This window comes from Trachemys scripta, chromosome 16, assembly GCF_013100865.1.
Source record: "Trachemys scripta elegans isolate TJP31775 chromosome 16, CAS_Tse_1.0, whole genome shotgun sequence".
Lineage (NCBI taxonomy): Eukaryota > Metazoa > Chordata > Testudines > Emydidae > Trachemys > Trachemys scripta.
The window spans coordinates 9,995,863-10,007,334 of record NC_048313.1 but is presented as its reverse complement, the minus strand read 5'-3'; the positions used below and the strand labels follow the sequence as shown (position 1 = coordinate 10,007,334).

At 64.3% G+C, this 11,472-nt stretch overlaps 1 protein-coding gene across 1 annotated transcript; it reads right to left on the bottom strand.

Moving 5' to 3' along the window:
• Positions 1 to 6,907: 6,907 nt before the first annotated feature.
• On the bottom strand, positions 6,908 to 10,877 carry C16H1orf189 (chromosome 16 C1orf189 homolog). The gene is made up of 4 exons (XM_034792736.1): positions 10,795 to 10,877; positions 9,626 to 9,666; positions 7,782 to 7,911; positions 6,908 to 7,219 (listed from the first exon to the last, which is right to left on the bottom strand). The coding sequence occupies exons 1-4, from the start codon at positions 10,867 to 10,869 to the stop codon at positions 7,118 to 7,120; spliced, it is 348 nt and encodes a 115-aa protein (XP_034648627.1). The 5' UTR covers positions 10,870 to 10,877; the 3' UTR covers positions 6,908 to 7,117.
• Between the last annotated feature and the right edge of the window lie 595 nt (positions 10,878 to 11,472).

Below are 11,472 nucleotides of genomic sequence, written 5' to 3'. Positions count from 1 at the left end.
GAATCCTGCTGTCCTGGTGCAGAGAGCTCCCCGCCCTGCGTCTCCAGCCCCAGCAGGGTGAACTGCCCTGCTCCAGCAATCGGTGGCTAAGGCACCCGGCCGGCCTGCGATGGCAGCACCAAACTCACCCTGCCCGGGAATGTCGGGCCCCAGGCTCCTTCCCCTCGCACTGCCCAGCAGGCAGCGAGCTAGTGCAGGGGGCAGCAAGGTCCAGCGAGGGGCACTCACGCACACAGCAGCCAAACCGGATAGCCGGCCTAGCCCCCCCCCGGGCGTGACCCTCTCCCCACCATTGACCCCTGTGCAAAGCTCACCCCATGGGCGCCTGTCACACCCACATGGCAGGGCTGCCGGAGGGGGAGGGTGGGTCTGGCTCAGGTGCTGCGGGCAGTGGGGTGGCTGGGTCAGTGTGATGCTAGGGCACAGGGCCCTGCTGGAGGCTAAGGACCATCACCAATAGAATGAATGAATTGAAACACTGAGTGCCTGCCCCCCATGGTCACTAGAGACCTTGCGTCCCGGCTCACCCGCGTGGGGGATGGGGTGACCCTCGGCATCCTGCCCAGAGTCCAGCTCGGAAATTACACTCCACTGCATTCATTCCCACTTTCTGGCCCAAACTCTTGGGAGGCTGTTCAGCTGCTGTTGTGCCCCAGCCCAGAGGCAGCCGCATCTCAGCACCAGGTGAGCGTCCCTGTATAAGCAGCTGTCACATCCAACCCCAGAGGCAGCTGCATCTCAGCATCGGGTGAGCGTCCCTGTATAAGCAGCTGTCACATCCAACCCCAGAGGCAGCTGCATCTCAGCATCGGGTGAGCGTCCCTGTATAAACAGCTGTCACATCCAACCCCAGAGGCAGCCGCATCTCAGCACCGGGTGAACGTCCCTGTATAAACAGCTGTCACATCCAACCCCAGAGGCAGCCGCATCTCAGCACTGGGTGCGCGTCCCTGTATAAACAGCTGTCACATCCAAACCCAGAGGCAGCCGCATCTCAGCACCGGGTGCGCAATCCTCATGTAACTAGCTGCCCATGACCCACTCCAGATGTGGCATCTCCATGGTGGAAGCAGGCCCAGCAAGAGCCATTTGGGGCCCCTCCCATTTCACTTTTGACACATGACAGCCGTTGTGGGGCCCCCTGAGCATGAGTCCCCAGTACAATTCTCACCCCCCCAGCCCGGGCTGGAAGGGCAGAGTCTGGCTCTTGTGTGCTGTTATGGCTGGAAGGAGCTTCAGGCCGGGAAAGGAAACCGGGCTGCGTTATTGGCCTGGTGTGACGGGCTGGTGTGTTGGAGGGGAGAAGCTTGTGGGGCTTGTCGGGGGGGTGGGGGCAGGTGTGCTCTGGGACAGCTCCTTGTCGCTTTGCTTCCCACTGGCTCGCCGGCTCCCATGCAGCTCCGGGCCGGGTGTCCGTGCATGCAGGCAGCTCCTAGCAGAGGGGACCTGGCCAGATCACTGGGCTGCTCCCCACCCACCAGGGGGGCCAGAGCTCTGATGAGCTGGGCGACCCTGTGGGGGGCAGCGGGGCCTGCAACACTGAAGGGATGGGTGGAGAGGGAGCTGGAGCCCCTAGGGTGAGCTGTTCTCATCGGGGAGCCAGAGGGCTGTGCCTGGTTCTCGGAGAGTGAAGGGTGGGCTCAGGACCAGGACTCCTGGGTTCTAGCCTGGCTCTGGGAGGGGAGTGGGGTCTGCTGAATTTTGGGGGAGGGGGCAGCCAAGACTCCTGGGTTCTCTTCTCAGCTCAGCCACAGACTAAGTGGGCGACCTTGGACAAGTCTCTCCCCCTCTTTGTGCCTCTGTTTGCCCATCTGTGAAAGGGGGTGATGGCAGCCCCTCCAGGGCAGGGGGCTATTACAGAGGGTGGGGTGCCTACTTCTGCTCTCACCCCCATGCAGCCCCCCTGGCCTTGCCCTAGAGCCAGCTGGCGTCAGCAGGGCAGGGCCAGGCCCTTCCTGGCGGTCTCCCCTCGCTGGGGACTGGGGGGGGGGTTACTCTGTCGGCATCAGGGGCTCTCCCTCCTCATGGCCTAGCCCTGGTGCAGACCATTAGTTCCCGCTGCCCCCTCCCCCGCTGCCACATCGATCCCTTTGTCCTGGCGACAGATGGCCCCGGAGGGGGGGGGGAGGCAGAGAGCAGCCCCCCCCCCCCCCGCTCTGCCCATCCCCAACCACAGCGACTCGGGGTCCCAGCATCCCCTCAGCCACAGGGGCCCCAACCCAGCCCGGTGCTCCACTGGCAGGTCCTGTCTGCTGGGCTCCTTCCCCAGCCCTGCCTTGGGGCCCTCTTCCCCTGGGCCATGGAGGGCTGTGGGGAGGGGGAGAGGTCCCTGTGGTGCTGTGACCGCCTCCTGCTGGCTGATGGAGGGAGCTGCTCTGGGCTTGGTCCCAGCCGCAGGGGGGGAAGATGTGAACAGAAGAACGGGGCTTGGGGGACCTTGAGCATCCCCGTCCCCAGCTGGGAGAGACGAGGAAGGGACGGGAAAGGCACAGGCCCCCTGCACGGACCCTGGGCATGAGCCACTCACCGCCCCTCGCTCTGCGCCGTGGGCTCAGCCGGCCCCGTCTCCAGGGACAAAGCTGGGCACTGCAGGGCAAGAGCGCCCCACATCTGAGCCGGGCAGCTGGGGTGGATGGGGCGTGCCCAGGCAGGATGGGGTGAGGGGGTGAGTCTCTGGGATGGGGGGGAGGGTGCCACGGGCCCTGGCGCGTGTCCCTGATGGCTGATCTGATGCGAGCCGACAGACGCGCTAATGAAAGGCCCCTCTTGGGAGGGGGCCGCGGGCTTGCTCCAGCCCTGTCAATACGCTGAGCCAGGCCGGGCGCTGACGGCCCCTCGGGCAGGGAGCCACCAAGGTCAGGCCGAGGGGAGAGACTCAGCACAAACTCCGGGGTTGGGGGGCAACAAACCCAAGTGCAGATCCATGGGCCGTGGGCCGTGGGGTGCAGGGCCGGCTTTAGGAAGTGCGGGGCCCAATTCGAACAGTTTTGACGGAGCCCCGACAGGGATGACTAAAAAAAAAAAAACCACATAAAAAAAACACGTGGGGCTTGTACTCACCCGGCCGCGCTCCTAGTCTTTGGCGGTGGGTCCTTCACTCACTCCGGGTCTTTGGCGGCACTGAAGGACCCGCCACCAAAGTGCCGCCAAAGACCCGGAGCGCCTCCAGGTGAGTAAAAATTAAAAAGGTGCCTCTAGCCAGGGAAGGGATTCTCTGCCACTTGACCCCCACTCTGGGCGGCCCTGCCACTGGGCGCGGGGCCCTCTTAGGCGCGGGGCCCGATTCGGGGGAATTGGTGGAATTGGCCTAAAGCCGGCCCTGGTGGGGTGTCCAGGGGCCAGCCGGGCTGCAGGCCCATGGGCTCCAAGGGAGAGCTGGGGGGCAGGGGGAGGCTGCCCATGTTTTCAGACCACTCAGGAGCATGTGTTTGGGGGGCTGACCCCCAAGCGAGACCAGCATTTCACTGCAGCCAGCAGCTCCCCCCACTTCCCTCTGCACTGGGCCTGTGCCACCTGCCCCCATTCCCCACCCATGTGAAGGGGGGGCCATGCTGCTCAATCAGAACAGAACATGAGGGGCCGGGCAGAGCCGGGCCTGCGGGACCCCTTGTGCGTCTGGCTGTGCCCCCCCCCCCCCCCCCATCCCCCAAGCGTGTGGCCAGAGAGACAGCGGCTCGGGGGAGGGGGTGTCATGTGTGGCCTGGCGGCTCTGCTCCGTGCACTGTCCCTTCACGTGGGGCCATGCTGCTCACCCCCCGAACCGCCCGCTCCCAGCCTGAACCCCAGGGCCCGAGGGGTGCCTGACGCAGGCTGTGCTGGGACCCCAGGGCCAGGCTGCAGTCGTGACCCGTCCCAGGTGCCATGGAGGGGCCTGTGGGCTACTTGCGGGCATGGGGGGGGAGGCAGAGGGTCAGGGAGGAAGCCCCCCTCCATGTGTGACCGCCTTCCCCAGGGGATGGGGGTGTCCCTGGGGGAGAGGTTGGGCCTTGTTCCCCCACTGGCCAGGATGGGATCCACAGGCTGATCTTGCACTCGGGCATGAGCTCGCCTGGCCTGGGTTCGTCCCTGCCAAACAGCCCTGCTCCCCCCTGGCTTCTCTGTCCTGGGAAGCCGGGACTGGGGGAGAGGGGGGGAATCATCAGCTGAACGGGCTGTGATGGTCCCGGGGTACGGAAAGGGGCGTCGCGCGCGGGAGCAGAGAGGTTTTTTATCTCTGTACTTGGCACCGGAGCGACCGGCGCTGGACGCCTGCGTCTGGGTCTGGTGCCCGCAGTCCAAGGAGGACGTGGCTACGTTGGAGGGGGCTCAGCGAGGATGGTTAGAAAACCTGCCGCCCAGCGGGAGACTCCAGCAGCTCCATGTGTTTCGCTGAACCAAGCGAAGACTCGGGGGTGACTCGAGCCCAGGGGATCGTACCTGCCTGGGAACGCCTGATTGCACCTGGGCTCTCCAATCCAGCAGGCAAAGGCCTGACACAACCCGAGGGCTGGAAGCTGGGGCTAGGCAAACTCAGACTGGACATGAGGGGCAGATTTTTCACGAACCCCTGGAACGATGTACCCAGGGCTGGGGGAATGCTGCAACCCCGCAGGGCCAGTTCCCTGAAACCTCTGTTCTAGTCCCGTCAGGAATCTCTGGCGGCAGAGGTCCGGCCTGTGCTCCAGGCCATCGGATGAGATGATCACAGTGGTCCCCTCTGGCCTTGGACTGTAGGAATCGGCTGGGGCAGGGGGAGACAAGTCGCAGTCGGGGGGAGGGGGGGAAGGAGGAGGGAGGTTGGTTCTGCCAAACCCTTCCTAGACAGGACGATTGCCCCTGAAAGCCCCCGACCCCTCTCCTGGAGCTGGGGGGGAGAAGCCGGGCTGGCGGGACGGGACAGGCAGGGTGAGTGATCCCAGGCTATAAATACAAAGGCCTGTGACATGCACCTTTTGTTATCTGCCCTTTCGAGCCGGAGCAGCTGAGCGGGTGCCCTGGCCTGGCTCAGAGCTGCTCCTGGAACAGGCCCGTGGCCGCAGAGGGCGTGTGCGAGGTTTGTGAGCCTGTGATGTGTCGTGATGTGTGTGGATGGGTGGGGGGGTCAGTGGTGCCAGGGTGGAGTGTTTTGTGGGTGCAGCGAGGGAACATGTATGTCTGTTGGGGGTGCATGGGGAGGTGAGTCCGTACCCTGGGGATCCCCTGCTGGGACCTCCTCACTCTGCACTGACAGCGCCGGGAGGTGTCTCCTACTTCGGCCAGTGCCCCCAGGTCGGGGATTCGCGCTCCAGGGGCCGCAGTGAGGCCAGGCTGGGCACAGAGCCAGGCAGTGCAGCGCTGTCTGTGCAGAGCGCGCGGGTTGGCACCTGGGCGCTATGCTCTCACCAGGGGGCGTGTGCATGCGTGTGAGAGCACACGCATGTGTGCATGTGTCGCGTGTTCAGACATGCTTCCTCTCATGCCCAGCCCCCTCCTTGCTGGAATGCTGCCGCTCCAGTTCCCTCTGCACCCCTCAGCCACAGCACGTCTCCATCGCTGCTGAGTCCCTGAGCTAGGGTGACCCGGATCCTGACACCTGCCAGCCAGCAACGGGGTCCTTGCACCCCACGGGGGAGAGGGGGCGTCATCGCCCTGGAGCTGGGAAATCCTGGGGGCACAGATGGGCTGGGGGGGGGGGTTCCCCACAGCTCTAGCTAACCCCACCCCACGCGGTGCTAAGCCCAGGGGACGGGGCGTTACGCTGCAATGAGGCCACCAGCTGCGGCTCTGGCACGCGGGAATCTGGGTGCCCCACACTGCTAGTGCATCTCCAGCGGCCAGGCGCTGCCGGGGTCTCTCCCTGCACCTAGGGTGACCAGATGTCCCGATTTGATAGGGACAGTCCCGATATTTGGGGCTTTTTCTTATATAGGCTCCTATTACCCCCCCAACCCCATCCTGATTTTTCACACTTGCTGTCTGGTCACCCTACCTGCACCCCAACGGGGGCTTGGCTCACCCCGGGCTGCTCCATCTTGCCTTTAGTTGCATTAACCCACTTGGCCACCAGGTGTCAGAGACGCTTCACAGATGACAAGTGCAGACACTGTGTGTGTGTGTGTGTGTGTTCAGCTGCAAGTTGCTGGATAGTTTCAAGGGGCGTCCTTGGATTCCATTTTCCAGGACTCCTGGGTTCTGTCCCCAGCTCTGGGAGGGAGTGGGGGCTGGTGGGTTAGAGCGGGGGGGCTAGGAGCCAGGACTCCTGGGTTCTGTCCCCGGCTCTGGGAGGGAGTGGGGGCTGGTGGGTTGGAGCGGGGGGGCTGGGAGCCAGGACTCCTGGGTTCTCTCCCCATCTCTGGGAGGGGAGTGGGGTCCGGTGGGTTAGCAGGGTGCTGGTGGTGGGGGAAGGGGACTGGGAGCCAGGACTCCTGGGCTTTTCTACACCTGGCTGTGCCACTAACATGCGGCGTAATCTTGGCGCAAGCTCCTTCTGTGCCCCTTGCCTCAGTTTCCCCTCGATACAGTGCTGATAATGCTGCTGCCAGGGCCCGGGATGGGAAGGGAAAAGGGAGGCCTAAGGTCTCTTGGGAATATTAGTGACACAACCCACTTCCTCCCTGGCTCAGTGCGTGGCCCAGCGTCAAGGTGCCGAGTGCCGCCCGCCTGCAGGCCCTGCGCAGACTCGGTGCCCACACGGACCGGAGCTGCCCCCAGAGGGAGAGGCTCACACACACATTAGACCTGTTATTCCAATCCCATTGGTGGGGCTTACATGGCATAATGGGGAGGGTGGCAGGGGAGCTCCCCGCCCCCAGCAGAGAGGCCAAGGTCTCTGCTAAATCCATGGAGTTTCTTCAAATCTGCCCCACGACATGATGTCTCCGGCTGCCTCTGGGCTGCCCCCGCAGTGCTGGGATCTAAACGCCACCTCAGGCTGCTTCGCTTAGCTCCACACTTTAATATTCTCGGGAGGGTTTGACGCTGTCTCTGAAATAGCAACAGCCACGACTGTCCCGTCGGGAAGGCGGCTCTGGGGCAGGACGGGGAAGTGCTGTAAGGTGCAGAGCCTGGGGTCCCCTGGAAACCTGGGCCGCTGTGGGTCGCAGTTTGGCGGAGCGAGGGGGCCGGTGTGGGCAGGTTGCAGCTCCCCAGAGCTGGGCGCTCACAGCCTCTCCACATAGAAGGACTTCCCCCCATGGTTCAGCTCCCGCTGGTGCTGCAGGTGCTCGCAGTGTAGAAGGTAGCGCAGGGCCGCGCGCCGGACCTGGCAGAGAGGCCAAGAGCTGTGTGAGAAGCCAGGACCCCTCTGCCCTTCCCTGGCATCTGGCTGGTCCCACTGCCTGCTGCAGGGCAGGGTGTAAACCAGCCCATTCCCCCCCCAGCAGGAAGGGGTCTAGCTCAGTGCCCCCCACCCTGTGGGCAGCAGCTGAGCCTGCAGGAGGGAGAGACGTGGGCTGGGCCTGACCCTCCCCTCGCACTGCACCTCTGCTGACGCCACTGGGGGGACGGGGACTCGGTGCGATGGGCAGATCTGCAAAGGCAGCAGGGGGAGCCGCTGGCTCTGGGGCATTTCCCCCTGTGACTTGGTCGAGCCGTATCCCTCCAAACGAAGCACTCCCCGCCCCCTCGCCCCAATCCCGCTGCCCCTCACCCACAAGGAGCCGACTCCTGCCCTGCTGGGGCCAGAGGCTGGTGGTGCAAAGGGGACCCGGATGGAGCTGGCTGCGGCGATGCCCAGGGTGGGTGATCTCCCCTGGCGTCCCCTGGCCCGTTCTCACTGTGCAAAGCAGGAGAGGGTCAGCGCCCCTCGCTCGCCCCAACCGTACCATCAGCAGCGCCTTGTTCGCGAAGCAAAGCTCCTCTGCAACGCCGGCCCGCAGGTTCTGGCAGCCCTTCACCAGCCTCTTCTCCTCCTGCTTCTCCCTCTGGAGACAGAGGACACGGCCCCACTGCCAGCTGTGGGGACGAGAGGCCGGGGGAGGGAGGCACTGAGACAGGGCAGCCTTGGCTGCTCTCCCGGCGCAGAGGGGAGTGAGTTACACGGAAACGCAGAACGAGGCTGAGGGGGACAGAACCAAACCCCTCACCCCCGGGCTGAGTTTTACACCATTGCCTGAGTCAGCACCTGGCTGCAGTGAGTCAGTGGAACCTCCCTGCCGCCTCCCCCGCCCCCGCAGGGCCCTCAAGCTGCCAGTCACAACACACGTGACGCTTTCCCTTTTGTTTCCTAACGTTCAGGTTCCTGGGCACTGAACGGCTGCTTAGTCCCCTGACGTGGGAGAGCCGGCTCCGTCCCTGTCGCGCCGCATGCCTCAGTTTCCCCTCCCGCCTCGTCTTGTCTGTTTAGAGCACGAGGTCTGTCTCTTGCTCTGTGTCTAGGCAGCTCCCAACACAACACAACAGCCCCCCCGCCCTGGAGACTGCTGGGCTGTAAAACACACCCTCAGCCTGGGTTTGGGGCTCCCCTCACATCTGGGGTTAGGGACATGACGCAAAGGGGGCTCTCCAGGGAAACAAGCCCTAGTGCCTGCAGCTCCCGCGATGGTTGCTCTGTGCTTGGGGGATAAACGTCCAAACAACCAAGGACGGTTCTCCTGGCCCCTGGCTCCCAGGCCCCAGCTGGGCTGCCCAGAGCCGCCCGGGGGCGGGGGCAGGGGGCAAGTGGGGCAATTTGCCCCAGGCCCCGCAGGGGCCCCCACGAGACTATAGTATTCTATAGTATTGCAACTTTTTTTTATGGAAGGGCCCCCGAAATTGCTTTGCCCCAGGGCCCCTGAATCCTCTGGGCAGCCCTGGGGCTGCCCCACAGAGCTCACCCGGAGGGCCCCAGCCTGTGGCCTCTAAACTTCCTTGCTGACATCCATGGGCAGGATCAGGCCCCAAGCCAAGAGGTGAGGGGAGCTCTGTCTGGTCCCGGGCCTGCGGCTAGAGCCACGTGAGCAGCCCCCACTGCGTGCCTGGAGCCTCTCTGATTTGAATGGAGCTGGGGGCGGATGTCAGGGGCCATCGATGGGGCCCTTAACAACCATCACTTCCAGCAGCCCCAGCTGGGCTCAGCGGAGCCGCCTCCGCCCTCGCTGGCTTCTCCTCCCGGCCCGGGATCCGAGGGAAGGGGCCAATGGCTTTGCTCTGGGGAGAGGGGACAGCCCTGGGCTGCATTCGGAGGTGGAGTTGAAAGGGAGCTGGAGGCAAGAGCAAACCGGACAAATGCTCAGTTTTGCCAAAAAAGTGGGGTGGGACCCCTAGGGGGTGTGGAGGAACATGCGGGGGTGGGGGGGCGCAAGCAGCAACACCCGTCCTGAGCCGGAGAGAGGGCTCGGGAGAGCGGCTTGGGCCAGCCCAGCCCTGCAAGGGTTGGCGGGTGGGCAGGGGGGGCTGGTTGTGTGCATGGGGGGGCGGGAGTAGTGGGGGCCTCAGGCCGGCCCCATGCCATTGGGTGGCAGTGGGGGCCCACTTGGGGGGACAGCTGTCCTTGGGCTGGCCCCATGTGGTGTCCCGTTTCCCCTTTGGGAAAATATGGTCACCTTACCCCCACAGTTCCCTTTGTCAGTAGCCCCCTGCCACCCCCCGTGCTCTGCTGCTGGACGTGCGGGGCGTTATTATTCCACAGAGAAGTGGCTTTCATCACAGTAACGAAGAGCTAGAGACCGCCCTCCACAAACCCATTTACCTTTTAACCAGATTCTGGTAGTCAGCCTCCTTCTTCAGCAGCTACAATCAGAACGGCACGTTCAGGCCTGGGCCCAGCCTCTCCCAGGCCGTATTGCTACCCAGAACTAGCATCTGGGAGGAGGCAAAATCACCAAGCCCCGGCAAGGGAAAGTAATTGATTGGTTCAAAGGGCCTCCCATTTCGGGCGGCGGAGGGGGTGACAGCTCCTAGCACCCTGCACCCTGAAGGGTCCCGAAGTGCTTTGTACAGTGATAGATGAAATAGGAGAGGGAGGACTTCCAGCACTACCGTGCAGCCACCTCTGCAGCACAACCCGGCAGCTGGCTAGCAGAGCACATCCGCACTGCGCAGTGGTTTAGGGTAGAATGTGAATTCCCACGCTGGGTTTCGCTGGGAGGCTGGGAGTGATGCCCCGAGTCTTACAAGTACCACTGTTTTAAGAGTCACAAGCAGTCAGGACCTGCATGTTATAATCCCCTCCAGCTGCTGGGAGCCCTCAGTGGCCAGACAACAGAGCCGGGCCCATGAACAGAGTACCCCAGGGCAGGCAGCGGGAGATGACCGGCCGAGGGGGCGAGTGAGCCTTCGGCGTCTCTCTGCAGGGCGGTTGCCCCGGGGGGTAGGGCAGGGAAAGCGGGGTCTGACTGGGGAGCTCTGCTGGGGGCGCTGTCTCCTCCCTTAACGCCCCAGGGAGGACAGGGTTTGGCCTGGGGACACCCCAGGACGGGGCAAGGGGATGCTGATTGGATACGGTGTAGCATGAAGAAGAGACCGGGGCTGTGGCCGTGGGCAGAATCCAGCCCTAAGGAGTGAGATGGGACACCAGCCTCTCCCCACATCTATGGCATTGATGAGCCCCGCCCCCTATGCAGCTGGGAGCCGCTCAGCCCCACGGGCTGCTGCCATCAAAGGGGCTTGGTGAGGCCCAGTTTGGCCTTCACAGGCAACCCTACAGGCCCCGTTCCCCTCCGGTTTATGTTCTCAGGGGCTGCCCTCCTGCCCACCCCTCCCGGGCCCTGACTCCCTGCCTGTCTCCCCTGCACTGTCTCTACACCCTCCTGCCCCCCGCCCCCACAGGGCCCTGGATCTATGCCCTGCCCCCCCATCTCCACACCCTCCTGCCCCCCCCGACCCTGGCTGCAGCCCTGCCTGTCCCCCCCGTCCTACCTCCTCTTCCCTCAGGAGCTGCTGGAGCGAGGGGGCATTGCTGCTCTTGCCCAGTTTTTCCCGGCCAGGTGCCATTGTCACGGGGCGGGCGCTGGGGGCAGCTGCCGTCCCGTTACCGTTTGGCTCCCTGGTCACCATGGCAGCAGCACACGCTTTAGAACCGTGAGGCTCTGCCTGGGGGATCCGTGTTGCCCGGGGGAGTGGGCAGAGCCGAGCTCAGTCGCCCCGTGGCGGGGGCCTGGGTGCTCACCAGTCCCAGTATCCCCCATCCAGGGAGCTGCAGGAGACCCCTGCTCAATGAAAGGGCGAGGACAGTTTAATGAGCCCCACGTGTTTGTTCCTGTTGCTTCCAATCGCCCGCTGCCCGGGAACCGTCCGTCCCGCTGCAGAAGGCAAGGGACAAATCCTGCAGCCCTTGGCCCGGGAGCTTCACCCGCACGAGCCAGACCCTGTGAACACGGCAGGGAAACGCGCCCCCTTTGCCAGCGAGCCCCCCATGCAATCACGAAGGAAATGTTGCTAGCGGAGCAGGGGTGCAGGGCCCCAGGCGCCGCTCCCTGCCCGTCGGCCAAGGCACGGGGTGTCTGTAAAGCCGAGGCTCTGGCTGCCCAGTCAGTAGCTGATACTTGATAACCGTGCGCCCCGTCTCGAACAGGGGCAGCAAACCGACCTGAACCA

Coding starts and splice junctions, on each gene's coding strand:
- C16H1orf189 (XM_034792736.1), bottom strand. CDS start 10,869: ATGGCACCTGGCCGGGAAAAACTGGGCAAGAGCAGCAATGCCCCCTCG. Junction 9,667..10,794: donor AGCTCCTGAGGGAAGAGGAG/GTAGGACGGGGG, acceptor TTCTGATTGTAG/CTGCTGAAGAAGGAGGCTGA. Junction 7,912..9,625: donor TACCAGAATCTGGTTAAAAG/GTAAATGGGTTT, acceptor TCGTCCCCACAG/CTGGCAGTGGGGCCGTGTCC.